Source organism: Bombyx mori, chromosome 8, assembly GCF_030269925.1.
Source record: "Bombyx mori chromosome 8, ASM3026992v2".
NCBI classification, from domain to species: Eukaryota; Metazoa; Arthropoda; class Insecta; order Lepidoptera; family Bombycidae; genus Bombyx; species Bombyx mori.
Window position 1 is genome coordinate 538358 of NC_085114.1, and position 27384 is coordinate 565741.

Genomic DNA, 27384 nt, shown 5'->3' on the forward strand with positions numbered 1-27384 from the left:
AGTTTCGAATGACCAGTCAATTAACCTCAAAACCCTGAATTACCTGTTATCATTTAACTTTGATATTTGTTGTTCTCCATTTTTTTTTATTGTGTAGTTGGGTGGACGAGCTCACAGCCCACCTGGTGTTAAGTGGTTACTGGAGCCCATAGACATTTACAACGTAAATACGCCACCCACTTTGAAATATGAGTTCTATTGTCTCAGTTTTCTAAAGCACAACGGTTGCCTCACCCTTCGTACCGAAATGCATTACTGCTTCACGGCAGAAATAGATAGGGTGGTGGTACCAACCCGTGCGGAGTCACATGATATCCTACCACCTGTAATTTTGCAAATTATTATTTTGCGGGTTTGATTTTTACTACACGATATTATTCCTTCACCGTGGAAGTCAATCGAGAACATTTGTTAAATACGTATTTCATTAGAAAAATTGGTACCCGCCTGCGGGATTCGAACACCGGTGCATCGCAAGATACGAATGCACCGGACGTCTTATTCTTTAGGCCACAATTACTTCAAACGGATTATAACGGAAAGCAACAATGCCAGTTCGCTGCCTACAATTGACAACTCTCGTAATTCTCTTATAAAGTAGGACAGGTTATAGAATTCAAGGGACATCATGAATATCAGTAATTTGCAGAAATGTTTTCGAAAAGTCATTGTTCTGGGAAAAATCATAATAAAATACTTGTATTCCTTTTTTACGTAACGCTCCTTCTACGAGTAACGATTCTAAGTATTGCGCAGCATCACTACGCTAAGATTAAACAATTTGCCTAACACCAATTAGGATTATAACTAACACGCTAATAAATTCGCTGTCTAGCTGCTTTGACATTACCGCTGCTTATCAATGTCGTAACAGATCACAAAAAAAGGACGGGAGAAGATTTTTTAAACGAAGTCGGTACGAAAGGAATTTCTTTCTGTCCTTTGGCTGCGATATAATTTCCCATGTAATATATAGACGGCTTGCAAATTATGTTCAAAATGTAAGTTTTTATTTTTATTTTTGTAATTGCTTAGATGGGTGGACGAGCTCACAGCCCACCTGGTGTTAAGTGGTTACTGGAGCCCATAGACATCTACAACGTAAATGCGCCCCCCACCTTGAGATATAAGTTCTAAGGTCTCAAGTAGGTATAGTTACAACGGCTGCCCCACCCTTCAAACCGAAACGCATTACTGCTTCACGGCAGAAATAGGCAGGGTGGTGGTACCCATCCGCGCAGACTCACAAGAGGTCCTACCACCAGTAAAAATCCGTAAAGTATCCGTCAAGAGTTGATATTGTGTTCATCATTGTGCATTTGCACTTTGCAAGTTTGGATACCTGGCCGAAAACCCTGTGAATCAACACAAATCATCAGTAATTACGCATAGTTATTCGTAATAATAGAGTGCTAGTGCGTAATTATAGAAGTCATTCGTGACCACAGATTCGTTGGTACACCAATCCAAACAATAAATAATGTAATTGGTGAGTAATCGTTTGGGGAAATTGGTACAAATGATTTGATCATTTTACTAGTCTTACCTCTTTCTTATGATTATGAAAACCTAAATAAATAAAAATTTCAAAATACTTTGGGAACGAAAGCAACTTTAAAGTAATATTAAAATTGAGCACAAGCTATTTTTGATTAAGAAAGATAATTTAACTCTATGACTATAAACAAACAAGAAATTTTCTAACTCGCTAAAACTTCCATCTCACTTTTTCTTTAAATTTTTTGATTATTGGATTTTTATTTTTCTATATAAGGAACATTAAAATATCAGTTATTATAACTATTTTTAACTAAACCATTGAATTTCGAATTTTTGAATCAATCCTTTTATCATACCTCTATATTTTTGTTAGTAATTAATAAAGCAAAATCCACATGGGTAAGAACTGGTGGTAAATACCATTGTTTCTAGGGCAAAGTAGTTAGAGGAATTTACGCTGTGATACAAACTCCATCAACTCCAACAAGCCCATCATTATTTAAGAGGTTATCGCTCTTAAATAATGATGGGCTTGACTATCCGTCAAATGAAAAATAAATAATTAAGTGGCCACCTTAATCTAATTGTAAAATTTATTAATTAATTTCGCACAACAAAACTTATTTGATGCAAGGACTGAAGTATTCTTCGATAAAAATCCCAAAAGTTTGATACAAAATTACCCAAATTTTCCTTAAACTTGGTCAGAGTTAGAAAGTTTTAATAGCAGCTCAACAGACATCTATTATGTACCAGAAAATCCATATAAATAATAAAAGTTATATTATTGATGCCAAAATGTACCATATTTTTAGGTTTTCGTATGCGATTCCTAAAAAACATTGTTTTCAAGATAATTATATTAAATAGTTCAAGCAGTAATTGTTGCTTCAAGGAAAAAAATCGGGCGGAAACCCTAAGGATATGACAAAATTATGCACGTCATCACAACGTCGAATTGTTATTGAACACACATACAGTAAAAGTGAGAAAGAAACACATCAGTGTGCAGTTGAAATAACTCATTACTACAACTAAATTACTGCAATTTATCCTAAACTTTGGTGTGTTACCTCAGTATGTAGTTAAAATAAATAAATAAATAGTCTCAATCTTAGTAAAATGACACTAGTTACTCCTGGTACAATACATTTTGATGTTTGAAAGTATTGTGATAAAGTCTAATTTTAATTTCAATAAATTACGTGTTACTTTGTTTGTCCGCGATGGACACTTAAACTACTGAAACAATTTTAACTTTTTTATTTTTTAAATATGTGTTTTGTTTCAAATTAGGCCATAGGATGGTTTTTATTTCGATTAATGGTCGCAATATTTATTAATTAACAATAAAATGATTTTTTATGTAGATTATTGTTATTAATTGTAAGTTTCATATTAATAAGTTTAAAACAGATGGCGCTTTAAACCAGTTCTACAGACAATTTTAATACTGTCTGACATTAATATCTCATAGATGGCGCTGTGTTACAAATACCAATGTTTCACATAAGCTACAATTTAATGGCATAAACACCACGTGTTGCTGAAATTAAAGTATAAGTGAAATTTATTTCGTAGTAAACGCAATACGGTGAAATCCAATAGTTTTCACATTGTTAATTTTTTGTATTAGTATAGCCGGCCACGAGTTATTTAGAAAAAAAACCTTAGCCACAGCAACGTGTGGCTGGGTCTGCTAGTATTATATAAATACCAAAGCTTTTGTTGATGCTCAATTTTATTAACCATCAAATGTTTATACCTGAGTCTTTAAATAAAATCTATTCTAGTAGTAAGCTCAAATAAATTCCAGAGGAGTCTACACTAATAAAAAAAAAGATGTGTGGTGTCGTGGGACACAGGATAGGAATGAAGTTCCTTATTATAAAAATATTAATTTTAAGTTCTATTCGAAGTATAAAGAAAATAAAACTGGAGGTTTCGCAACAACCCACGGTCATTCGGTAGCGTGCGAACTTATTGTGGTACACCTCACTCACGGTTGTTTGCATAAGAGACGTTTTTTCCCGCATCGTCCCAAAAGTCATAAGGAACTTCGTTCCGAATTTTTTTTTTGCAAATAACATTTTCTTTTTTTTAACATATTACTTATTTATCTTAGTGCCCCTTGCGCATTTAGCTAAATAAATAAAATGAACTTAATGTGGCATATGTGGCAGTACACAATATTGCATGGTTACTTTTGAATTTGACCTGTACTGCCATTTATTTGGACTACAGAACCATTGTGCGGAGTTCGCTACACATTTGTCCGTTTTATTATTTATCGCACACTGGAAAAGCAGCAAGCTACCTTGACAAGTCTATAGATTTTTATTTTAGTTGGAAAAGTCTACTCGCATTGACAATGCAAACGTGTTTTATGCTCTGATAAAAATATAAGACGAATAAAAACTACTAAACTATATTTTCACGATAAATAGACCTTTTTTTATTGTTATATGTTATTCCTTCACTGTGGAAGTCAATCTTGAATATTTGTTAAGTACGTATATCATTAAAAAAATTGGTACCCGCCTGCGGGATTCGAACACCGGTGCATCGCTAGATACGAATGCACCGAACGTCTTATTCTTTAGGCCACGACGATTCTAAAACAGGCTCTCTTTTTATAAAAAAACCTTATTCAACGACTAAGAACGCTAACAAAAAAAAAATGCTGACATCGATACCGTGGATACATACTTTGAATGAAAATAAAAACTTTTTTTTGGAACGAATTTCCTTATGGGACGATGCGGAGGGGTACCCTTTCCGGGAAAATACGTCCTTAACGTAAGATTTTTATTAGTAATGCACACAATGTACGACTTAACTTTGTAATAACGTACAAAAAATAACGATTTTTTTTATAATTCATTGACCACGATCTCAGAGCGTTCGTTTGGGCAAAACACTAACTCTTAAGCAAACAACCGTGAATGAAGTGTACCACAATAAGTTCTCACGTTACCGAATAGCGGTGGGTTGTTGCGAAACCTCCAGTTTTATTTCCACACATTTTTTTTATTTAAAATTTCTGTATACTATACGACAATTACGAGGGTAAAAACCTAATTATAAAAAAAGCGTGTGGTGTCGGATTAAAATAGCAATTCATCTCTTCCCATGATTATCGAAATCGGTGACTGAGCTGTTCACCAGAGAATGGCAAAAGCTTTCTCCTTTAGTGTGTTACAGCCGCGTACTATGATTTCCATCGATATTCGTTAGTGATAGAGCATATTGTGAGACTGGTTCTCCTATCATTATGCTTATCTCCCTTTTTATAATGTTTTAGAAAAAAAGTGTACTAACTAAAGTGTACTAAATAAAAATGTTTTTTAAATCTAGTAAATTATTTACTGTAACAAAATATTATCAAAAGCGTTCTTAATTTTGTGCTTTGAAAATGTATTTAAGGTGTAATAACTGATGAGCGATTTCCAGTAAATTTAACAAGTACTTAGACATAATACGGGGTGTTCCAAAATGCAGGATAACGACCTTCAAGGTATAGAGACCCTGAAGGTCCCTGTCCTCAATGACTAGAATGTCTATTCAACGTTAAATCATCTATATCATCAGCCTTTTCTAAAGTGGGCGATAACAGGAGACTGTGGGCGCTGAAGGCCTAAAAGGGGTAATGATTCCTAGAAAAAAAATGGGGACGTTGTGTAGAGGCTTGGGAGGCGATCTTTAATTTCATCTAGGATGACTCTTAAACACCGACTGAGCTCTCGCTATAGTGGTTTTTAAGTAGGTGAAAAAATGGAGGAGCTAACAAATAGTTTATTCTCAAAGTGGGCATTAGACAAAATATTCAAATTCAAAATCATATATTTCAACTTAGATGTCAGTATAACACACTTGTTGAATGTCAAAATACAAATAACAATGTTAACTCTACCACCGGTTCCAAAAAAAGCCACAGTCCTGAGAAGAACCGGCGAAACAAACTCAGCGGGCTTTTTTTTTTGTTTTTTCTCAAATATTTTCTTTTTTTAAATAAATAAAAATATTTACAATAAAGGAAAAAACAAGTAAAAAAAATACAATTAATAAAATAATAATAATAATGAAAAATGAAAAGGCCAGGAGCGAGCGCCTCATTCCCACGTAGTGCCATCAAGTAAATAATCCTTAACTTTATAATATGCCTTGTTGCACAAACGTTCCTTGACAGTTTTCTTAAATCTATGAACAGGTAGTAATTGAACGTTTAGTGGGATCTTGTTGAAAAGTTGTACACCCAGCCCCCTAAAAGAGTTGCTTATTTTCTTAATTCGAGCCGCCGGCAACGCAAGCCTATGTTTGTTCCTAGTGTTCACATTGTGCAAATCGCAGACTCTGGGGAATTCTTCAATGTTTTTACGCACGTACAATAAATTTTCAAAAATGTATCGGGACGCTAAAGTTAGAATTTTGATTTCCTTAAACTTGTCCCTCAAGGATTCCCTCGGGTGCATATTATAAATAGCACGAATAGCCCTCTTCTGTAGGATGAAAATCGTTTCGACATCGGCAGCATTGCCCCATAGCAAAATGTCATAGGACATAACACTATGAAAATAACTAAAATAAACCAGGCGTGGCGTATCTTCATTAGTATACGTTCGTATTTTTTTTTTACCGCAAACGCTGCAGAACTAAGTCTACTCGCTAACTTGCATATGTGAGGACCCCACTGCAGCTTGGAATCAACTGTTATACCAAGAAAAACTGTCGAATCCACAAGCTCCAGTGTCTCTCTACTTACAGTAATATTAGTGTCTACTTGTCTAACATTAGGTGTGGTAAATTTTATACATTTTGTTTTTTTGTTATTTAATAACAGATTATTAACACTAAACCAATGTACCACGCGCGAGATAGCATCATTCACATCGTCATAATCTTCCAAATGTCGTTTAATTTTAAACAATAATGATGTATCGTCGGCGAATAATACGACCTCGTGACGGGTTTAAATAAGTTTGAGAACCCCTGGTTTCCGGGGTGAGTGGCGCATTGACGTTGTAGATGTCTATGGGCTCCAGTAACCACTTAACACCAGGTGGGCTGTGAGCTCGTCCACCTAACTAAGCAATAAAAAAAAAATAGATTGATAGTCAGGGGTGTAGTGAGTTCGCACAGATGGTCACCCTAAAACTGTTTATTTGGGTTCCTGTTGAGTCAGGAAGCATGCATATGCTCTAGTATACAGTCAAGTACCAATTTAGACATGACATAAACTTTTAAAATGTTACTACTTACACAATTCCAATCATATTATAATATTAAATTCCAAGGAGTAGCCATGCAACCTTTCACGAGTATCGGGATACTTAAGGTCGAAATTACGAGCGAGGTCCAGTTTCGGAGTCATTTAGAGGGCAAAGCCAAGCTGGTGTACAAAATGCTGGGAGTCCTCAATAGAGCGAAGCGATACTTCACGCCTGGACAAAGACTCTTGCTTTATAAAGCACAAGTCCGGTCTCGCGGGGAGTATAGTTGCCACCTCTGGGCCGGGGCTCCCAAATACCAGCTACTTCCATTTGATTCCATACAGAAGAGGGCCGTCCGGATTGTCGATAATCCTGTTCTCACAGATTGTTTGGCACCTCTGGGTCTTTTTATTTATTTAAATTAACCAGTGATATAGTTGATTAATAAGTAATTACAAAGCAACACTCTGTATTTTATATTCTGATGTTAATTTCAACATCGAAAAACAAGTGGAGCTACTAATTTGATTTCACGCTTTTTCAATTCTACGAAATTCCTTACTTGAAATATATATTTCATTCTAATACCTTAACAATATTTTCTTCTTTTTAAATCATAATAATATATGTATTCTTATTATTGTAATAATTTAATGTTCGTAGTATTAATTGTCAATGTTAGGGCTTAATAAATTTAAGATGATGAACATCAGATTGTACTTATATGAGTTAAAACAGCTTCTCTAAACAACAACGGATCGCCGTTTAATATTACTGCACTGAGTTTTGACGTTTCTTTTATGTCAGAAAATTGATTGAATTCGGCGCAAACCTGAGTGAGTCACATTTACATAATATATCCGACCACGAAATATCAAGTAATATTGAGAACCTCTTTATTTTTAAGTCAGTCTAAATTCAAGAAAACATTTAGATGTTGAAGATATTATGTTTATAATGATTTAGAGTATTTCAGAATGAATAAACAATAAAAAACTTATTTATTTTTCTATGTTATATATGAAAACTACATTTAAAGTCCTTAATCTCCTTTAAAATTAATATTCAAAATTAAATAGTAAACAGTATTAATAAACATAAAAAAGTGAACTCTATTTTTACTGAATGACAGACTTCACTCTATGGCTCTGAAGAAAATTCATTTTTTAAAACTAAAAAGTTTTAAATAATAAAGGTTTTTCTTTACATGTACATAATTAAAATCATAACCCATTTGAAACAAGCTCGTAGCAACTTAGTTCTGTAGCACTTCACGTAGCATATGCTACGTAGCTCGTAGCTGGGGGCTCGTAGGGAAGCTTTTTGTTCAAAAACTACACTTGATTCAGTTTTATAAATATAAAATTTAATTTAATCTAAAGTGTAGTTTCCGTTGTTGTTCATATATTTTTTTCTTGAAATAATATTACTTTTCTGATTATCAGGAAGCTGGTATAAATAACTTCATGAAACCCATCTTAGGAGCCACCTGTCTTATGCTGATCGTACTACTTAGCTAAGTGTTGCATGCAGAGCTTATATTGACATACACAAATACACCCATTTTTAAATGTCATAATAATCTTAAGTTAGATGTGTCAGGTGATTTTAGCTTTAGCGCAGCACAAAAAAATATAATTGTATATAATTTTATTACTCGTTCGTACAAATTTTTTACTTATGGATATTAATAAGAAATACGACGTTATTAAGCAAAATAATAGCTTTTAGATGTTCATGAACGACAACGGGGTAGCTAAATTACTGTTCCCTAAACACACATACAAAAAAGCGCGTGTGCAAGCAAGCACGCACGCGCCTGTCCACACAATGTATCTGTATCTACGTAGTAAAGTTTATTTTTTATTTTCACTGAATTAAAATATTCGTGAACAGTGAATATAATTAAATTCAGAAAACCTATAATTTAATTACCGAAATCTGTAAAGGACACGTCTTGAACGTCCCCATTCACTTTAAGAAGCGAGATCAAAGCCCCAATCTTTTTGTACAGCTGTAAACTTAAAGTCTGCCCAAGCCTGCGAACTGGAACGCACGAATGTTTGGCGGCAGTAATGGGTAATATAGTATATGGCCTACAATATACTCTACTATCGGGCGTAAAATCCGTACAAAGCCTTAAAAAGACTTATCTCGTGTAGCTAAGCCTAAAACTGATAATTAAAAAGAGTATAGATAAAAACTCTTCGAAGTCGAGAGTTTGCTGATCCATTCTGGTGAGACTGGAATTTATTACACACTACTTATGTCCTCTTCAATAATACTTTATCCCATTTCTATTCAATCTACAGGCAATTCTTACAATATACAAAACGAGCTTATCGATTTTAAGATTCCAGAATACAAAATCATGTCACTTTCTAAACTATTATAATATGATAGTATTACGTAATTTTTACGTAATTTTATAAAGATACTGGTCTCTTGAATAAGAATGAATACGTTTGATGGACGTGACAAAAGTGGTATAATATAATTATGCGCGGAAAGATAAAATAATGCTAGCAACGTAAAGTGTTGGAAGATCATAATGGGTTTTGATGAATGTAGTTGGATGTGTGTAAGCCGACGCTTTCGCGTTCGTTCTATGCACGGGCGCGTATGCAATCCACCAAAGGACATTAATAGTACACATTAAAGGGTGAACTGCAATCTATGCAAATAAAAAAAAAAACAATTTGGCACTCGGGGACTGCCGCGGTAAAGCTATTGCATTTTTTATCAACTTTTACAAATATAATTCGACAATAATAATTTAATATTAAAACACTAATAAAATAAGACCGCGCTATATTTATAAACATTAACAAAAGCAAAACATTAACTGTCCCCTTCACACTCATAAGCTAGACCGCGCGAGAGAGAGATGAGCAGGCTTTTCATGATGCGCATGCAGTGCGACGTCACGCCGCGCGCTTATTCACAAGCACTACACAAGCGCAACGTGTGAATGTGCTGAACGCGAGCTACATGATAGGCGGAGTGGGGGGCGTTAGCTTTTATTTTCGTTACGGAATTTCTTGATTCGGTCGCCGCGCTCAAATCCCGCGATAAAAGCTATGTAATAGCTCAATAAGACAGTTTGGAAATATATTTGAACATACTCTACTATTATTAGTATCCATTATGGCCAAACCCCAATTTATAGCAGTCCTAACCACGAAGCACAGCTACTCAATAAATTCCCGCATATTGCGTTCACATGCACCCGTACAAATTAGATTCAGAGCATGACGCTGCTGAATTGAATGCAAAGCGTGCATTTTTGTATAAATTCCTCAGAAATCCATTACTCCTTTATGAGATCCGGAACTGCTTTTGTTTTGCATTATAATGTTGTGGCTCGGTTTTATATAACTCGAAGCGACTCTCTGAATGCGACTTACCGTTGCGTGTCCTATACTCTCTCGCGCTAAGCTATAGCAACTTTGAAATGCATATTCAACGAAATGTAATTTATTCTTTTCACTCTTTAATGTTTCATAATTATTTCACAGTACTCGATACAACAAATACAGATGGACAAAAAGATCGGTCGCATGAACTGGTCCGCGTGGAAACAGGTAAAGGCCGCCCGTACGCCAGGTAGGTAGACGAAATTGTAACAGTGGCTGGTAAAGATTGCCTGAGCCAAGGATAAGAGAAAGTGGTGTACCTTGAAGGAGGCTTTTTTACCCGAAGGGGGTCCGTCCAGGAATAATGTAAATAGTAATTAATAATAAATTAATATAAGAAACCAACTTTTCAACCCATTAATGTCTGTTCAAATTATTTGTAATTAATTGTTAATTATTTCTGTACGGAATAAAGAAAACTTTATTATTATTATTATTATGTTGTCTTTTACAGAAAACATGGCGTGGGAGTTTGTCATGGCATTACAGTAAGAAGTAAATACGAACGATGCACAAATATTCTTGCTTTTGTTTTTTGTGCAGTTTTAGAACCCTAGAAAAATGGGAATATGCTGGTAAAATTTAAGCCCCAATATCATTCAGAAGACAGAAACACACCGCGGCTCTTGTCTTTTCTTTCAATCAATCGCATAGCAGATTCTTCAGATTAAGACATCAAAAAGACATCAAATAAACAGATTATTGCCCGAGCAAGATAAAGGCTGTCGCAAAAAAACAATTTAGAATACTATCGCTGTTGATCTAGATAATATTTTTACAAGCTCAAACAAAGAGTTTTAGGAAGTTATCACAATCAGATGTTTGTTCGAGATTAAACAAAGAGATATTTCAGAGATTTATCGCCCTATTAAATCGAAGTCAAGAAAAATTACGGCGCAATACCACCAAATTCTCAACATTCACAGTTCAATCGCTTGGGCCTGGGTCTGATGTTCTTTTATCATTTATAGTAAATGGACATTCAAATGCGAATGGTGATTTTTGTTTTATTGCTTAGATGGGTGGACGAGCTCACAGCCCACCTGCTGTTAAATGGTTACTGGAGCCCATAAACATCTACAATGTAAATGCGCCACCCACCTTAAGATATAAGTTCTGAGGTCTCAAGTATTGTTACATCGGCTGCCCCACCTTTCAAACTGAAACGCATTACTGCTTCACGGCAGAATTATGCAGGGCGGTGGTACCTAGCCGCGCGGACTCACAAGAGGTCCTACCACCAGTAAATTTACGAATATCCAGCCAATGAGGCATCGACCAGGGACCGACACCACGGAAGAGACTACGTCTTGAGAAGGACTCGTGAGGGAACCTGAGGCAAACCTCAGATCTGCCTCAGAGAACGACTACCTAAGCTAAAATAGTCGCACCACCCTTGCGAGCAATAATATTAAGACTACTAATTTTTATTTGAAGCAACTACGACTTAAAACACTTATTATTTTTGTGTTAAGACACTTGATTTCAAAAGTCACTTACAATATTTAAATATCTTATTATGTTTTTGTAAATTTGAAAACAACGTCTTAAACAACCACTGAATCCAAAACAATGAGCTTACAAGGTACCTCAAAAGCTGAAAGCTCTGGGCCGACAAAGCTGCTAAGTCGTAATCTCATTAAAATATGGAGATATACACTTTCATTGAACTTTCAGTGAAAACCAAAGTTAATTTGAAAAATATGATTGATTTATTGTATATTAAATAGCAAGGGAGGACTATACCGTGTTTACAAGATGTAATAATTAAGAAAACGAAATAAAAAATTTAGAAAAAATGTTACATATTAGCATGTTCATTTTTTCTTTTCAAATGCCTTTTGCTAAGTTTCACAATAAAAATTAGTACCTATATTTTCAAACGTGTATCACAACAAAATTTTTAATATCTTCAATTTACAGTCCCGTTGTGTAGGTATGTATGTATATAATATAAAATTTTACTGTAAGCTATATTCTCCACGCGTGACTATTCTACTTCAAATAATTCCATTGTAAGTCACAAAAACAATTCAAAAACGGTTGCAAAAATGGTCGCAAGCATGAGTGATCCCTGTATATGGGTATTTTTGTCAATCAATGATTTTAACGGTCCATTAGTTGCGTACAGATTCGTCCAAAAATCATCCCGTCACCGCCATGGCTCCGTGCTATTCACTGTATGGCTAGAGAAACAGGTTAGTTAGTTATACTAAGCATTATTTGGATTTTTCTGAAGATAGCATTTTAATAAATTTATGGTAAGCCTATCTGAGGGAATCTTAACGGAATTACGTAGCTTCGGTCCTACTTTCTAAGCTGAAACAGGAAGCGCGGGTTGTTGTTACCTACCCACGCGTACTGACAGTATGACAAGCTATCAGTAACAATGAAAATTTACAGCGGTACATTAATCTCAAGATGCCTTAAAGTACATACAACGTGTCTTAGCTTCATACTGCACGTAAATATACTATGGACAGAAAGAAAATGTCTATTGTGACAGATTGTGACTTCAGTAACTCAACAAAAAGAGGAAAAACCGTAAAAACTTAGGTGACGATTAGATTTGCTCATCTTTCAAAGACGTGTGGCCTTATTAATAGTATCTGGTGATTGTTACGCCATGTTGTGTATTTGCATTAATAACTACAAAGCATCATCAAAAGATACAAAGCACGGTTGTATTTGTCCTTAAAATTAAATGATGAATTAAAGATTGAATACAAAAAGAAATATAAAATCACTGCGTCGCTCTTGGTGGCTCGATTTGAAAGAGAAAAATGTCATGGTAAATGTCGTTGACACTTTTTTAGAATGACGTCCGAAAGTCGTCGTGGCCTAACGGATAAGACGTCCGATGTATTCGTGTTGAGCGATGCACCGGTGTTCGAATCTCAGGCGGGTACCAATTTTTCTAATAGAATACGTACTCAACAAATGTTCACGATTGACTTCCGCGGTGAAGGAATAACATCGTGTAATAAAAATGAAACCCGCAAAATTATAATTTGCGTAATTACTGGTGGTAGGACCTCTTGTGAGTCCGCGCGGGTGGGTACCACCGCCCTGCGAATGTCTATGGGCTCCAGTAACCACTTAACACCAGGTGGGCTGTGAGCTCGTCCACCCATCTAAATAATAAAAAAAATTAAAAATTAACAACGGTGTAAACTAGAATAAGTTATATCGCGATTATCAATAATTGAATTAAAGTCTCGCCGTTTTCATAGCTCCAAAGTTTGATAGGCGGACGTAAAATACTTGAAGTAAAAGATTTTCACATGTGAATGGTTTCGTCTTTACAATGTTTGAACAGCGACGTACTTGAACAAAGAGTTTTTACTCTTGAACCAAGTATTGTGGAAAGATCGTGAAGAATCGTTTTTTATTTAACGTGCTGACATTAATATAAAAATACTGATTTTGTGTGGTAAAAATAAAATTTAGAGGTATACACAGAGGTATACAGAGGGCAATTGAAAACTGAATTTAAGCATGAAGTGAATTGATTGTTTTTATTAAAACTGTTGGTTGGATTTATCTTTTATTCTATAAATAACTTTGCCTTAAAGCTCGTTAACATTAATAATTGTTGTGTTTCTAAACAATAATTAACTATATATTACAGAGAATATACCCTAACTACATTGTTTAACAAACTTATTTTGTTATTTGGTAAAGGAGCATGAACTAATTACAACAGATCCTTTTTTAAATTGCTTTTTAGAATAGAGGACCCTACAGCGCACCAAATGGGAATTGGTTACCATCGCTTATAGACACTGATGGCACAAACAGAATAAGGCCGCTGCCTAACATAAAGTATTTCCTTTTTTTTATTTATTAAAACTCGTTTGAAGACAGAGCGGTATGTAATTTCGTTGAGGGTGTACCGTGACTAGCAGTTCAAAACCCAATAGTATGGAAAAAAATGTTCAGAAATTATAATGAAAAATGTATTATACACCTTGTGTTTTAGGTAGTAAGGCTGAAATCCACAGTGGCGATCAACTTATAGAGTTTCTCAGAGTGCTCCACATGACACATGCGATGAAGTAAGCAGAGAGACCCAAAGTCTCTCGGCAACCCAAACAGCTCCGATTTTCCAGAGGGACTAGAACGGTGATTATCTCTGAAGGGAGTCAAATGGAAAATGCTATTATTTGGAAGCCCTTGTCCAAAGGACGTGAGAGCAGCTCTCCAAGTGTGCTTATGCCATTAGCAATGTTACACCTAACGAATTGCAAAGTGTGAGCGCTCGTGAACTCCATCCAACTCGACTCACATCGAAGAAGAAAAAACACGTGTGGCACTCGGGGATTGCCGCGGTAAAGCTGTTGCATAGCATTTTTATCAACTTATGCATTATTATAATTAGACAATAATAATTTAATATTAAAACAAAAAAAAATAAGACCACGATATATTTATAAACATTAACAAAAGCAAAACATTAACTGTCCCTTTCACACTCATAAGCTAGACCGCGCTAGAGAGAGATGGGCAGATTTTTCATGATGCGCATGCAGTGCGCCGTCACGCCGCACACTTATTCACAAACACTACACAAGCGCAGCGTGTGAATGTGAGCTACATGCCAGGCGGAGTGGGGGTGTTAGGTTTTATTTTCGTTACGGAATTTCTCGATTCGGTCGCCGCTCTCAAAGTCTGCGATAAAAGCTATGCAATAGCTTAAAAACATATAACTTATTTGCAGTAAAATTCAAAACCAGGGTTATTTGGTTATATAGCATGCGCGAGAGAAACATCTGATACCACTTTGTTGAAATCAAATTTTAATAATGTATTAAGTTCTCTCCCAGAATTCAAACAAAGATAGTTTTAGATTTTCAAGTTCTACATAATTGACTCTAGTGTACAACGCAGGTGTGGCAAAATCTTGTGAACCGAAGTGTACAACTCGATTGTCAAACGGAAACTGAAAGTTCTGCCGTATTTAGAAATTCCGTAGACCTTTGAAAGAGATGTTTATTGGTGAGCAAAACATCAAACATGAAAAATCTTTCTTAAATTATTTTCATTTTATATTTCTAAATATTCTTTATTTTTTCTAGGTTAGAATTACTAAGGCTGTCACATTTCAGCAATGTCAAGAGGGATCGAAAAATCCAATTTCTTACGAAGTGAATTTATGGAAACTAAGCCTCAAGTAATAACAGGGCCAGGCTACTATATAATTTTTGTGAATAAGTATGTAACGTAATATTATATTTTAAAGCTTGCAGATAAATAATAATGTTATTATTTAATCGGAAATTATCAAATACAAGTAAATACAAGATTACACTTCCGAACTTTTACTTTTACTGGTGGTAGGACCTCTGGTGAGTCCGCACGGGTAGGTACCACCACCCCGCCTATTTCTGCCCCGAAGCAGTAATGCGTTTCGTTTTGAAGGGTGGGGCAGCCATTGTAACTATACTTGAGACCTTAGAACTTATATCTCAAGGTGGGTGGCGCATTTACGTTGTAGATGTCTATGGGCTCCAGTAACCACTTAACACCAGGTGGGCTGTGAGCTCGTCCACCCATCTAAGCAATAAAAAAAAGAACTATCCTTAACCTAATGTCTGCGACATTGATCCACAATTGACTTTTATATTACTTACATTATTAGTAACTGAACGGTTTATTTGGCTGGTCTCAACTCTCACGTTTCGGTTCTAATATGCCCTAAAACTTTGATATACAGCCTTTGATCAACCGAAATGTTCAATTCAATGAACTACGCCGCAAGGTCTATCGCTTATGGCTAATGATTTAATTTGGCAAGGCTTTGATAGGAGGCTGAACCGTTAGCTTAAAAGTTAAACTTTGGGGACACGTTAAGGTAATAAATAGTGAGGCGTTTAATTGGGGTACAATACTGCTATTTTGGCTGCGAAGAAAATATTCCCCCTAATAAGATTATTTCTATTGTCTTAGATAGATAATGATAAGTAAATGGGCTGGTCGCATATGATGAAGTAATTTAAAAAAACGAAGCAAGCTTTTTTAACAAATTTGTATCGTAGTTACGGAAAAGAACCAGAAGATAACGTTAAATATGGACAAGTCAATTTGAAAGTCAGAACAAATGCTAGTTAGAAGAGATTTTCAGGGTGTCTAGAAACTAATGGTAATCGTTAGGCACAACATTATAAGTATACATTTGTCCCAAGCTCCTGAACTCAGATACTTATTTAAAAAAACTAAATTAATATCAAGTGAAGTTTAAAATAAAAAGCCTTATTATTTTAATGATTATATTTTCCGTGTTTTCACTAGAAATGAAATCCTATAAGTTTGTGGTATACCGCCGAGAAATAGAAAGGACAAAATGATAGACCATGGACAAAGCAACAAATTAGCGGAAGAATGTTGTCTTTTACAACAACAAAAATAAGGTGTGTGTAATTCATACGCGGTAGAAGTTAAACTCGAGCTTGAAGAGACCTACACTTAGGATTGGGTGGACAAGGGTTGAAGAAGAAGAAGAAGTGAAACCTTAAAATTTTTGGCTTCAAGACAATGAGACGATGAGACGAGAGATGGTGGTAGGACCTCTTGTGAGTCCGCGCGGGTAAGTACCACCACCCTGCCTATCTCTACCGTGAAGCAGTAATGCGTAATGAAACAGTAAGCCGTTGTAACTATATTTGAGATCTTAGAACTTATATCTCAAGGTGGGTGGCGCATTTACGTTGTAGATGTCTATGGGCTTCAGTAACCACTTAACACCAGGTGGGCTGTGAGCTCGTTCACCCATCTAAGCAATTGTAAAATTTCGGGAAGAGGAAAAAGTTTCATCTTAAAGTGTATTTTAATACTATTAAAAACTCCATGTTATACTCGTATCTCAAGATGACCATAATTTTCTCATGTCTCTGGGCGTTTGGCCATCTGGCAGCCATTGGTTCGTGAGCTCGACATCTCTATACAATAACTGAGTCCAGCTACTAATGAGCTGTTCTAAGAGCGCTGCTCGCTTGCCCGTGTAATCCAACGAAATGACTTAAGTCAAAGATTTCCTTCCCTTTGTCGCGGAAACCCAGTAATTATTCCGAAAAGATAATCCCTTAGTGAAGTTTTAAAGCGTGTTGTTTTGTGTTGTTCTGCATTGTTTGCGGTTGTCGAGATCAGTTAAATCTATGCCGCTTGAATTCGATAGCCTCAAACGAATTGAAGTTACGAAGCGCCTGACAAAACAACAATCATTTATCTCGATGCTTTTCACAATACACTTTTGTGTTGGCGATGTCAATGAAAACGGACAAGTGTGTTGAACAACGCATAGGGAAGGTCCACGTGCGTACAATAGAGGATAATGATGTGAAATAATATTTGAGATAATTAATGAAAATTATCAACATATTTCGTGATCATTTTTGTCTGATATTATATTGAATTCAACTTTTCCATTTGTTTTTTTGAAGTGAAACTTCTTTAGGCGCTTGAGGGTAAAATTTTTACAGAACGTCACGCAGATATGCAACGGAGGTGACATCAAACTACTATTGAAATTAAGTACTTGTCAAACGTCAGTAGTAGTAGTTGTTGTATTTTTCCAACTGGAAAGGCAGATGTATCATACCATACAGCCTAATAATTTATATTTTTTTTGTGAAAAATGTTAATAGGAATTGAAATGAAATGAAAAGAATTTGGAACATTAATCAAATAGGATGTAGTTAAATTAGTCAATTCAATTGGCAAAATATTAGTCATTTACAATTTAGAAATCTAAACATAATGTGTCTGTCAACACTGAGGTTTGAGATTGACATTTGACAGACTTTTGGCGGGAACATATCTTCCTTTTTTCCTTCCTCTAAGTCTCGGAAATCTAAAGTTTTAGATTTGTATAAATATAAGCAAGACTTATAAATTAGTTCGCCAAAAAAGTTTCACTTCTGACATGTGTACTTTGTACGCACGCACTTTTTTTTTCAATAATGTTTGGTTTTAATAGATCATAAATATTAAAAAAGAAAAAAACTTCCATCTAAAAATCAGAGTGATGTTGACATTTAGCGATTGCAAAAAATCATGACTTGTCAATTAAAAGTAATCAAGAAATCTTATGGTAGTGGTGATTCAATAATTTTAATCTTTATTCAGTAACATGAACATTAAAGGATGCAAACCTTTCTTAAAATTCAGGCAAAAGGTTATTTGTTAATCTATTGTTCCTTCGTGTTTTGCATTTCCCTATGAAATTAAATAAATTCTGCACTAAAATTATCTAAAAACTCCCATTGTACCATGTACATTTAAAAATGTTTGTATTTGTACCTCGTTATACTTCCTTTCTGTGTACCCTTATATTATGGATAACTCAAAGAGCTTCGCCTTTCAAACATGATTGTTTGATCAAAGATGCGACAGAAGTAAAAATACTTGGTTGGTTGGTTGGTTGCTTATCTTTAAAGTTATGACGTGAGTTCACTGCAAATTGTTAATGGCTTATCAATTCTTTCCTAATACTATAAATAAGAAAGTGACCTTGCAAAGCCAAAAAAGGACACTAATGATATCTGTCGTCTAGATGAAGAAGAATATTTCCGAGTGATACAGTTGCTTTTTTTACAGTAATTATGTTAATTAATTACAAAACTAAGCTTTTTTATTGCACAGTTGGCTGAACGATCTCAAACTATTGTTTAACTAGTGTTGACCACTTACCGTTATGCGCTAGGACTAGGTATTAATAAAACTTTCACTGAAGTATAAATTAAGACGCAATTTCATTTTAGACAACTTAAGGTACATTTTACAATAATAATTGGCAATTCACTTGTTTCGCTTCGCTTCAGGTGATCGTTTCGCCGTTTCGCTTTATGTAGTCTTCATTTCATCTCTGCAATGCTTTTATAGTTGACACGGCATGTCTAAAATTCTCGAAAGCATTTCCGATAGGACTGGATTTTTGGATAACTGTTTCTGCTATTTGATGACAGATGGCGTTACTCGTATCAGCATAAAATTACTGAAGCTCTCTACACATCACAATCTCAATGGGATTTCCACAGCCCACCTCGACACATGAAGACGAAGTCATATAAAAGCCTATGGAGAGCACATAATGAGACGGACCTGTGTAATTTGGGAGGGAGGCATTACAGTTGGTCGCATGAAAATCACTAATGAGCGTTATGCCGATGACACTACTCTTCTTGCAAGTCGGAAATGGTTGAACTTCTAGACTGAATGGAGCGGATAAGCAAGGAGATGGGACTTTCCATAAACAGGTCCAAAACCAAAGTCATGGTGGATGGACAGGTCTAGAAAATTGGAACTCATTGGCGCATTGGACCTAGAAATAGTGGACAGCTATAATTACCTGGATTCCAACATCAGTAACAATGGCTCGTGCGAGAAGGAAGTGTGTAAGAGAATTGGCATGGCCAAGAGTGCCATGACTCAACTTGGAAAAATCTGGAGAGTTGTAAAGACCAAAAGCAAACTAGTACGGACTCTAGTCTTCTCGATTTTTTCATATGAGACTTGGCTCCTGAAAGCTGCAGACCGTAAACGCATTGACGCCTTTGAGATGTGGTGCTGGAGAAAGATGCTCCGTATTCCGTGGACAGCATTTCGGACTAAAGTATCAATTTTGCAAAAACTCAAAATCTCCTCGCGGCTATCATCCTAGTGTCATCAGAGTCCATGATTACTTTGATCACATTGCAAGGAAGGATGACCACCACGGGAGGCTCATCGTAACCGGTAAAGTGGATGGGAAAAGGCTTCGGGAGCGCAGCCTAGTACGTTAGTCCGACCAAATCCGTACGGCTCTTCGGTCACCGTCCAAGCCGAACCCGTCGCTTGCGACGAAGGACTCGACGAGCGAATTAACCCACAGACACAGCCCACAGAGTCTCTCGCCAGATCTTCTGAGTAGATCGTGTTTCCGATCCGGTGGTAGATTCTGCCAAGCACTGCTCTTGCTAGGGTCAGTGTAAGCACCACTCCGGTTTGAGCCCCGTGAGCTCACCTACACGTTAGGCTGAAGCTGATAATATAGCCTCTTAAGACTATCAGCATAGGTAAGACAAAAAAAAGCGGCTCTTGATTCCCCATTTCATAACGCCCTCCACACCGCCAGAGACAGAAACATATGGAAAAATACCATGCGAGAAACTGTGATACAGAAGTATGGTCACGACTGACAGCATTGAGGAATATTACGCAAAGAGGAGGAACAGCAAGTATAACAGGCCAATAAATGAATCAATAACAATCAACAATGTTATTCACAAAATAAATTAAGCGCAAGCTGTTTTAATATTTGAATAGATTCTACAACCATTTAATTTTCATTAAAATATTTTATTAGTTCATTTGATAAGATTTTCAATGCTAAAATTACCTAAATATTTCACACCTGTGTAAATGGTAATGTTTGTATAATAATTATTATTTAACATAAGTCCGATAATATTACAGTATTATGAGTGAATTGGTAACATATCAGTACTAGAGCGGTGCTATGTGGCTTCTTTGAAAATTTTTTGTACGTGTGTGTACAGCCAAGCGCGCAAATTGCATTGCATACGGATTCACCTTAATGCATGCAACCTAAATAACATATTCAAGATATCCCCAGAGTCTAATTTCCATAACATGAACACTGGAATACACATAAGAATTATTACATTGTAGCGTCTCTAGTAAAAAAGCACTTTCAGATATAAGAGTTTATATTGACAGTCAAAAGAAGCTTCAATGACATCTAAATTGAAATATATTTTTTTTGAAATTGAAGTTGATTGTCTTTCTCGATCTTTTACGCATAGAGACAGCCCACTGAGTTTCCGCCGGATCTTCTCAATGGGTCGCATTTCCGAGCTGGTGGTAGATTCTGTGAACCACTGCTCTTGCTACCTTGAATCTACAGACACCCGGGATAGTGACTCGGTGGCCGAACAAGATGAATATCCACCCAATAAATGATTTCTCTGCACTTACACTAGACATCCGCTTCCCACACGGGGCAGAACCCAGACAAGGTAGGGAGGATTCCACAGTCAACACTACAATCAGATGTGCAGCTCTCTCTAAGTAAGCCCGACCGTCGGAGTGATTGAGGCGATACTAGACGATTCAACGGTGAGTGCAGCCGGTCCGTTGCCACCTGCATCCAACTTGACCCAGCGATTCTTACCAGGTCGTCGGTCCATCTCGGCCGCCCCACACTGCACTTGCCAGTACGTGGTCTCCACTCGAGGATCCTTCTGCCCCATCAGCCGTTCGATCTCCGCGTTATGTGGCCTGCCCACTGCCACTTCAGCGTGCTAATCCTACGGGTTATGTCAGCAACTTTGATTCTTCTATGGATCTCCTCATTTCTGATTCGGTCTCGTAGAGAAATACCAAGCATAGCCCCCTCCATAGCTCGCTGCGTGACACTAAGCTTCCTAAAAAAATCCCTTGTGAAACACCACGTCTCGGAACCGTAAGTCATCACTGGTAGCACACATTGGTTGACCTTTGTCTTCAGGCACTGAGGCATTTTGGACGAGAACACATTTTTTAATTTACCGAACGCTGCCCAGCCGAGTCGGATCCGCCTACTGACTTCTCTCTTGAAGTTGGACTTACCTAATCGGATAATCGGACTGCCTGTCCCAGGTATATTTATATTCGTCTACAACTTCAAGAGTAGAGTTCGCAGCAGTTACTGGGGTATTCCGATAGAGGCACCCGTCACGTGCGGACGTGCCCATCGACCACTCGATCGCCCGGCCTTTGTTCGCCCGGCTTTTGTTAGCCCGGCCATTGTTCGCGCGGCCTGTGTTCGTGGTACATCTGCTGACCAAGTGTTTTTTCCTGGAAGTTTTTATTTGTTTTGTTTCCTTTCGTTATTTCTGTGTTCGTGGTACATCTGCCGACAAACTGCTTTCCTGGAAGTGTTTAATTGTTTTGTTTCTTTTTGTTATTTCCGTTTTGTTGTGTTTTTTCTTTGTCCTGTAGTAATCGTGCCGCATCGCCGCCTGTGTTCAATAGAACCGCTCAGGTCCGAGAAGTTGGGGCCTCGCCGCAAGGCGAGTGTCTTCAAGACCCGGGGCCGCCCCACCTGGGCACTCAGCGATCATGGACGCTGTGTTCGCGGAATTCCTCCGACTTCGTCATCCACAGCTCGCCTCAGAGTTTCTGGCTTTCAAGGCCAATCACACTGCGAGCTCTCTCGAAGACTCCGCCGTGCTCGCTGCTCCTGCGTCGCCTGTACCTGCGTGCAAAGCTTCTACATCGAGCACCGCAACCTCCGTCGTGCCTGCCGTTCCCGCGTCGCCTATACTGGCGAGTAAAACTGCTGCGTCGTCCGCCGTGGCCACCGTTCCAGCTGTGCGATCATCCGCGGCCTCCGTCGCGCCCTCCAAAACACCTGCTCGTAGGTCACCGGCGCCCGCCTCCTCGTCCTCCGACTCTGACTCGGAGATGGAGGTCGACCTCGCCCCCGCCTCATCGACGGATGGATTTACCCTGGTACAAAAGGGTAAGAAGCGTGCCGCGGAGTCTCGAGCTCCCGCGGCCGCTAAAATTAGCAAAGCCGCGAACGCGTCGCGCCCCCGCCCCCAGACTCCCGTTGCGCCTCCAGCCCGTGCCAGTCCGTCGCCGCGTCCGGTGGCACAAAATAAAACCCAGTCCCCTCCTCCGGTAATCCTTCAAGAGAAGGCAGCTTGGGATCGAGTTTCCCTGGCCCTTAAGGCCAAAAATATCAATTTCACGAATGCCCGTAACCTCGCGAACGGCATCCAAATAAAGGTGCATTCATCTGATGACCATAGGGCCCTCACCTCTTACCTCCGTAAGGAGCGTATAAGCTTCCACACTTATACGCTTCAGGAGGAGCGCGAACTCCGCGTTGTAATACGCGGAATCCCTAAAGAGTTAGATGTAGAGCTCGTAAAAGCCGACCTGTTAGAACAAGGCCTACCAGTGAATTCTGTGCACCGTATGCACACCGGTCGCGGTAGGGAGCCATATAATATGGTTCTAGTCGCTCTCCAGCCTACCCCCGAGGGTAAGAAAATCTTTAACACACAGACCGTCTGTAGGCTCTCTGGTATCGCTGTCGAAGCCCCCCATAAAAAAGGCACTCCTAGCCAGTGCCATAACTGTCAATTGTATGGGCACTCTTCCCGTAACTGTCACGCGCGCCCCCGATGCGTCAAATGTTTAGGCGACCACGCCACGGCCCTATGCACTCGCGATCAAAAAACCGCGACGGAACCGCCTAGCTGCGTCCTGTGTCGAACACAGGGTCACCCCGCAAATTACCGCGGATGCCCCCGAGCCCCGAAAATAAATCGCCGCGTCGCCCGCCAAAACCGCCTCCGAGCTTCCGGCCCAGACATCAAAGCCTCGGCACCCTCTGCGTCGCAGGCTAAGCCAGCGTTCGTTCCGGCGGCGGTGCCCAGTGTCTCGGCCTGGGCGAAACCGCTGCCGTACACGAACACGGCTACAACTCCGCGATTCGTCCTGCCCCCGCGACTCGTCCCTCTCCCGCGACTTGCCCTCCGACCGCGTCCGAAAATCTAGCTTTAGCGATCGACTTCTTTCAGTCGATCAACTTTGAGCGCGTTAACGCTTTGGGCGACGCCATTCGCGCTGCCTCCACTGCACAACACTTTATCGCCGTTGTGCAGGAATACGCCGACGTATACGCGTCATTAAATACGTACGTCCTCCCCTCACTCCGCCGGTAATCAATGGCGTATATAAGTAGAATAAAGCCCCTATCCGTGACGATAGGATTTTTTAACGCTTACGGTCTCGCAAATCAACGTGATCAGGTTTCTGACTTTTTGCGTGACCATCAAATTGATATCTTTTTAGTGCAGGAGACCCTACTTAAGCCCGCGCGCCGTGACCCTAAAATCGCGAACTATAACATGGTCAGGAACGACAGGCTCTCTGCCCGTGGTGGTGGTACCGTCATTTACTATAGAAGAGCCCTGCATTGCGTCCCGCTCGATCCTCCCGCGCTCGCTAATATCGAAGCATCAGTGTGCCGAATCTCACTGACGGGACACGCGCCGATCGTTATCGCGTCCGTTTATCTTCCACCGGATAAGATCGTTCTAAGCAGTGATATCGAGGCGCTGCTCGGTATGGGGAGCTCTGTCATTCTGGCGGGCGACCTAAATTGTAAACACATCAGGTGGAACTCACACACGACAACCCCGAATGGCAGGCGGCTTGACGCGTTAGTCGATGATCTCGCCTTCGATATCGTCGCTCCGTTAACCCCGACTCACTACCCGCTAAATATCGCGCATCGCCCGGATATACTCGACATAGCGTTATTAAAAAACGTAACTCTGCGCTTACACTCGATCGAAGTAGTTTCAGAGTTAGATTCAGACCACCGTCCCGTCGTTATGAAGCTCGGTCGCGCTCCCGATTCCGTTCCCGTCACGAGGACTGTGGTGGATTGGCACACGCTGGGCGTCAGCCTGGCTGAATCTGATCCACCATCGCTCCCGTTTAACCCGGACTCTACCCCGTCTCCTCAGGATACCGCTGAAGCCATAGACATCTTAACGTCACACATCACCTCGACATTAGATAGATCATCGAAACAAGTTGTAGCGCAGGACTTCCTGCACCGCTTCAAATTGTCCGACGATATTAGGGAACTCCTTAGAGCTAAGAACGCCTCGATACGCGCCTACGACAGGTATCCTACCGCGGAAAATCGTATTCGAATGCGTGCCCTACAACGCGACGTAAAGTCTCGCATCGCCGAAGTCCGAGATGCCAGATGGTCTGATTTCTTAGAAGGACTCGCGCCCTCCCAAAGGTCTTACTACCGCTTAGCTCGTACTCTCAAATCGGATACGGTAGTAACTATGCCCCCCCTCGTAGGCCCCTCAGGCCGACTCGCGGCCTTTGATGATGACGAAAAAGCAGAGCTGCTGGCCGATACATTGCAAACCCAGTGCACGCCCAGCACTCAATCCGTGGACCCTGTTCATGTAGAATTAGTAGACAGTGAGGTAGAACGCAGAGCCTCCTTGCCACCCTCGGATGCGTTACCACCCGTCACCCCGATGGAAGTTAAAGACTTGATCAAAGACCTACGTCCTCGCAAGGCTCCCGGTTCCGACGGTATATCTAACCGCCTTATTAAACTTCTACCCGTCCAACTCATCGTGATGTTGGCATCTATTTTCAATGCCGCTATGGCGAACTGTATCTTTCCCGCGGTGTGGAAAGAAGTGGACGTTATCGGCATACATAAACCCGGTAAACCAAAAAATCTTCCGACGAGTTACCGCCCGATTAGCCTCCTCATGTCTCTAGGCAAGCTGTATGAGCGTCTGCTCTACAAGCGCCTCAGAGATTTCGTCTCATCCAAGGGCATTCTCATCGATGAACAATTCGGATTCCGTACAAATCACTCATGCGTTCAACAGGTGCACCGCCTCACGGAGCACATTCTTGTGGGGCTTAATCGACCAAAACCGTTATACACGGGAGCTCTCTTCTTCGACGTCGCAAAAGCGTTCGACAAAGTCTGGCACAACGGTTTGATTTTCAAACTATTCAACATGGGCGTGCCGGATAGTCTCGTGCTCATCATACGGGACTTCTTGTCGAACCGCTCTTTTCGATATCGAGTCGAGGGAACCCGCTCCTCCCCACGACCTCTCACAGCTGGAGTCCCGCAAGGCTCTGTCCTCTCACCCCTCCTATTTAGCTTATTCGTCAACGATATTCCCCGGTCGCCGCCGACCCATTTAGCTTTATTCGCCGACGACACGACTGTTTACTATTCTAGTAGAAATAAGTCCCTAATCGCGAAGAAGCTTCAGAGCGCAGCCCTAGCCCTAGGACAGTGGTTCCGAAAATGGCGCATAGACATCAACCCAGCGAAAAGTACTGCGGTGCTATTTCAGAGGGGAAGCTCCACACGGATTTCCTCCTGTATTAGGAGGAGGAATCTCACACCCCCGATTACTCTCTTTAGTCAATCCATACCCTGGACCAGGAAGGTCAAGTACCTGGGCGTTACTCTGGATGCATCGATGACATTCCGCCCGCATATAAAATCAGTCCGTGACCGTGCCGCGTTTATTCTCGGTAGACTCTACCCCATGATCTGTAAGCGGAGTAAAATGTCCCTTCGGAACAAGGTGACACTTTACAAAACTTGCATAAGGCCCGTCATGACTTACGCGAGTGTGGTGTTCGCTCACGCGGCCCGCACGCACATAGACACCCTCCAATCCCTACAATCCCGCTTTTGCAGGTTAGCTGTCGGAGCTCCGTGGTTCGTGAGGAACGTTGACCTACACGACGACCTGGGCCTCGAATCAATTCGGAAATACATGAAGTCAGCGTCGGAACGATACTTCGATAAGGCTATGCGTCATGATAATCGCCCGCCTTATCGTTGCCGCCGCTGACTACTCCCCGAATCCTGATCATGCAGGAGCCAGTCACCGTCGACGCCCTAGACACGTCCTTACGGATCCATCAGATCCAATAACCTTTGCATTAGATGCCTTCAGCTCTAATACTAGGGGCAGGCTTAGGGACCCCGGTAACCGTACTCGTCGAACTCGACAAAGAGGTCGACGTGCAACCTAACCCATGCATCAGCCCGCTGAGTTTCTCGCCGGATCTTCTCAGCGGGTCGCGATTCCGATCCGGTAGTAGATTCATTCGCGAAACAATTGCTCTTGAGTTGTTAGGTCTCCTTCGGAGGCGCTCGGGCAGTTGTTAGCAAATCCCACCCCTCTTGGCTGAGCCTTTGCTCGCCCACCTGTCCTGGTGAAACTGGAAAGGCCTTCGGGCCACCAGTAAACTTTCCATCATAAAAAAAAAAATAAAAAAAAAAAAAAAAAAAAAAAATAAAAAAAAAAAAAATAAAAAAAAAAAGTTACTGGGGTGGGCTTAACATGGACATTAAATATGATTTTCGTTTTATCCATATTCATTTTAAGGCCCACTCGTTAGATGAGGTCACCGAGCATCTGCCCAAATCTTCCAGCGACTTCATGACCACTATATCGTCAGCAAATCGAAGGTGTGTGATGTATTAGCCGTTTATATTGATGCCAAGCCCTTGCCATTCTAGGAGGTTGAAGGAGTCCTCTAAGGCAGCGGTAAACAGTTTCAGAGATATAACGTCTCCCTCTCTTACTCCTCTCTTTAAAGTGTTTCCTTCGTGCAATGCTCGGACTGACATGGTGGCGTTATTAAACAAGTACTTTAACACCTCGACATACCGATAGTCAATA

At 39.7% G+C, this 27384-nt stretch overlaps 1 protein-coding gene across 1 annotated transcript in view; it reads left to right on the forward strand.

The window, feature by feature from the left end:
* Positions 1–790: 790 nt before the first annotated feature.
* Positions 791–27384, forward strand: part of LOC101746686 (nose resistant to fluoxetine protein 6) — a 43007-nt gene continuing 16413 nt past the window's right edge. The window contains exons 1-5 of the mRNA XM_062669594.1: positions 791–1001; positions 14109–14457; positions 15017–15124; positions 15205–15340; positions 16418–16712. Of these exons, the coding sequence (XP_062525578.1) occupies positions 16669–16712 (44 nt within the window). The 5' untranslated portion in view covers positions 791–1001; positions 14109–14457; positions 15017–15124; positions 15205–15340; positions 16418–16668. The remainder of the gene's footprint in view (positions 1002–14108; positions 14458–15016; positions 15125–15204; positions 15341–16417; positions 16713–27384) is intronic.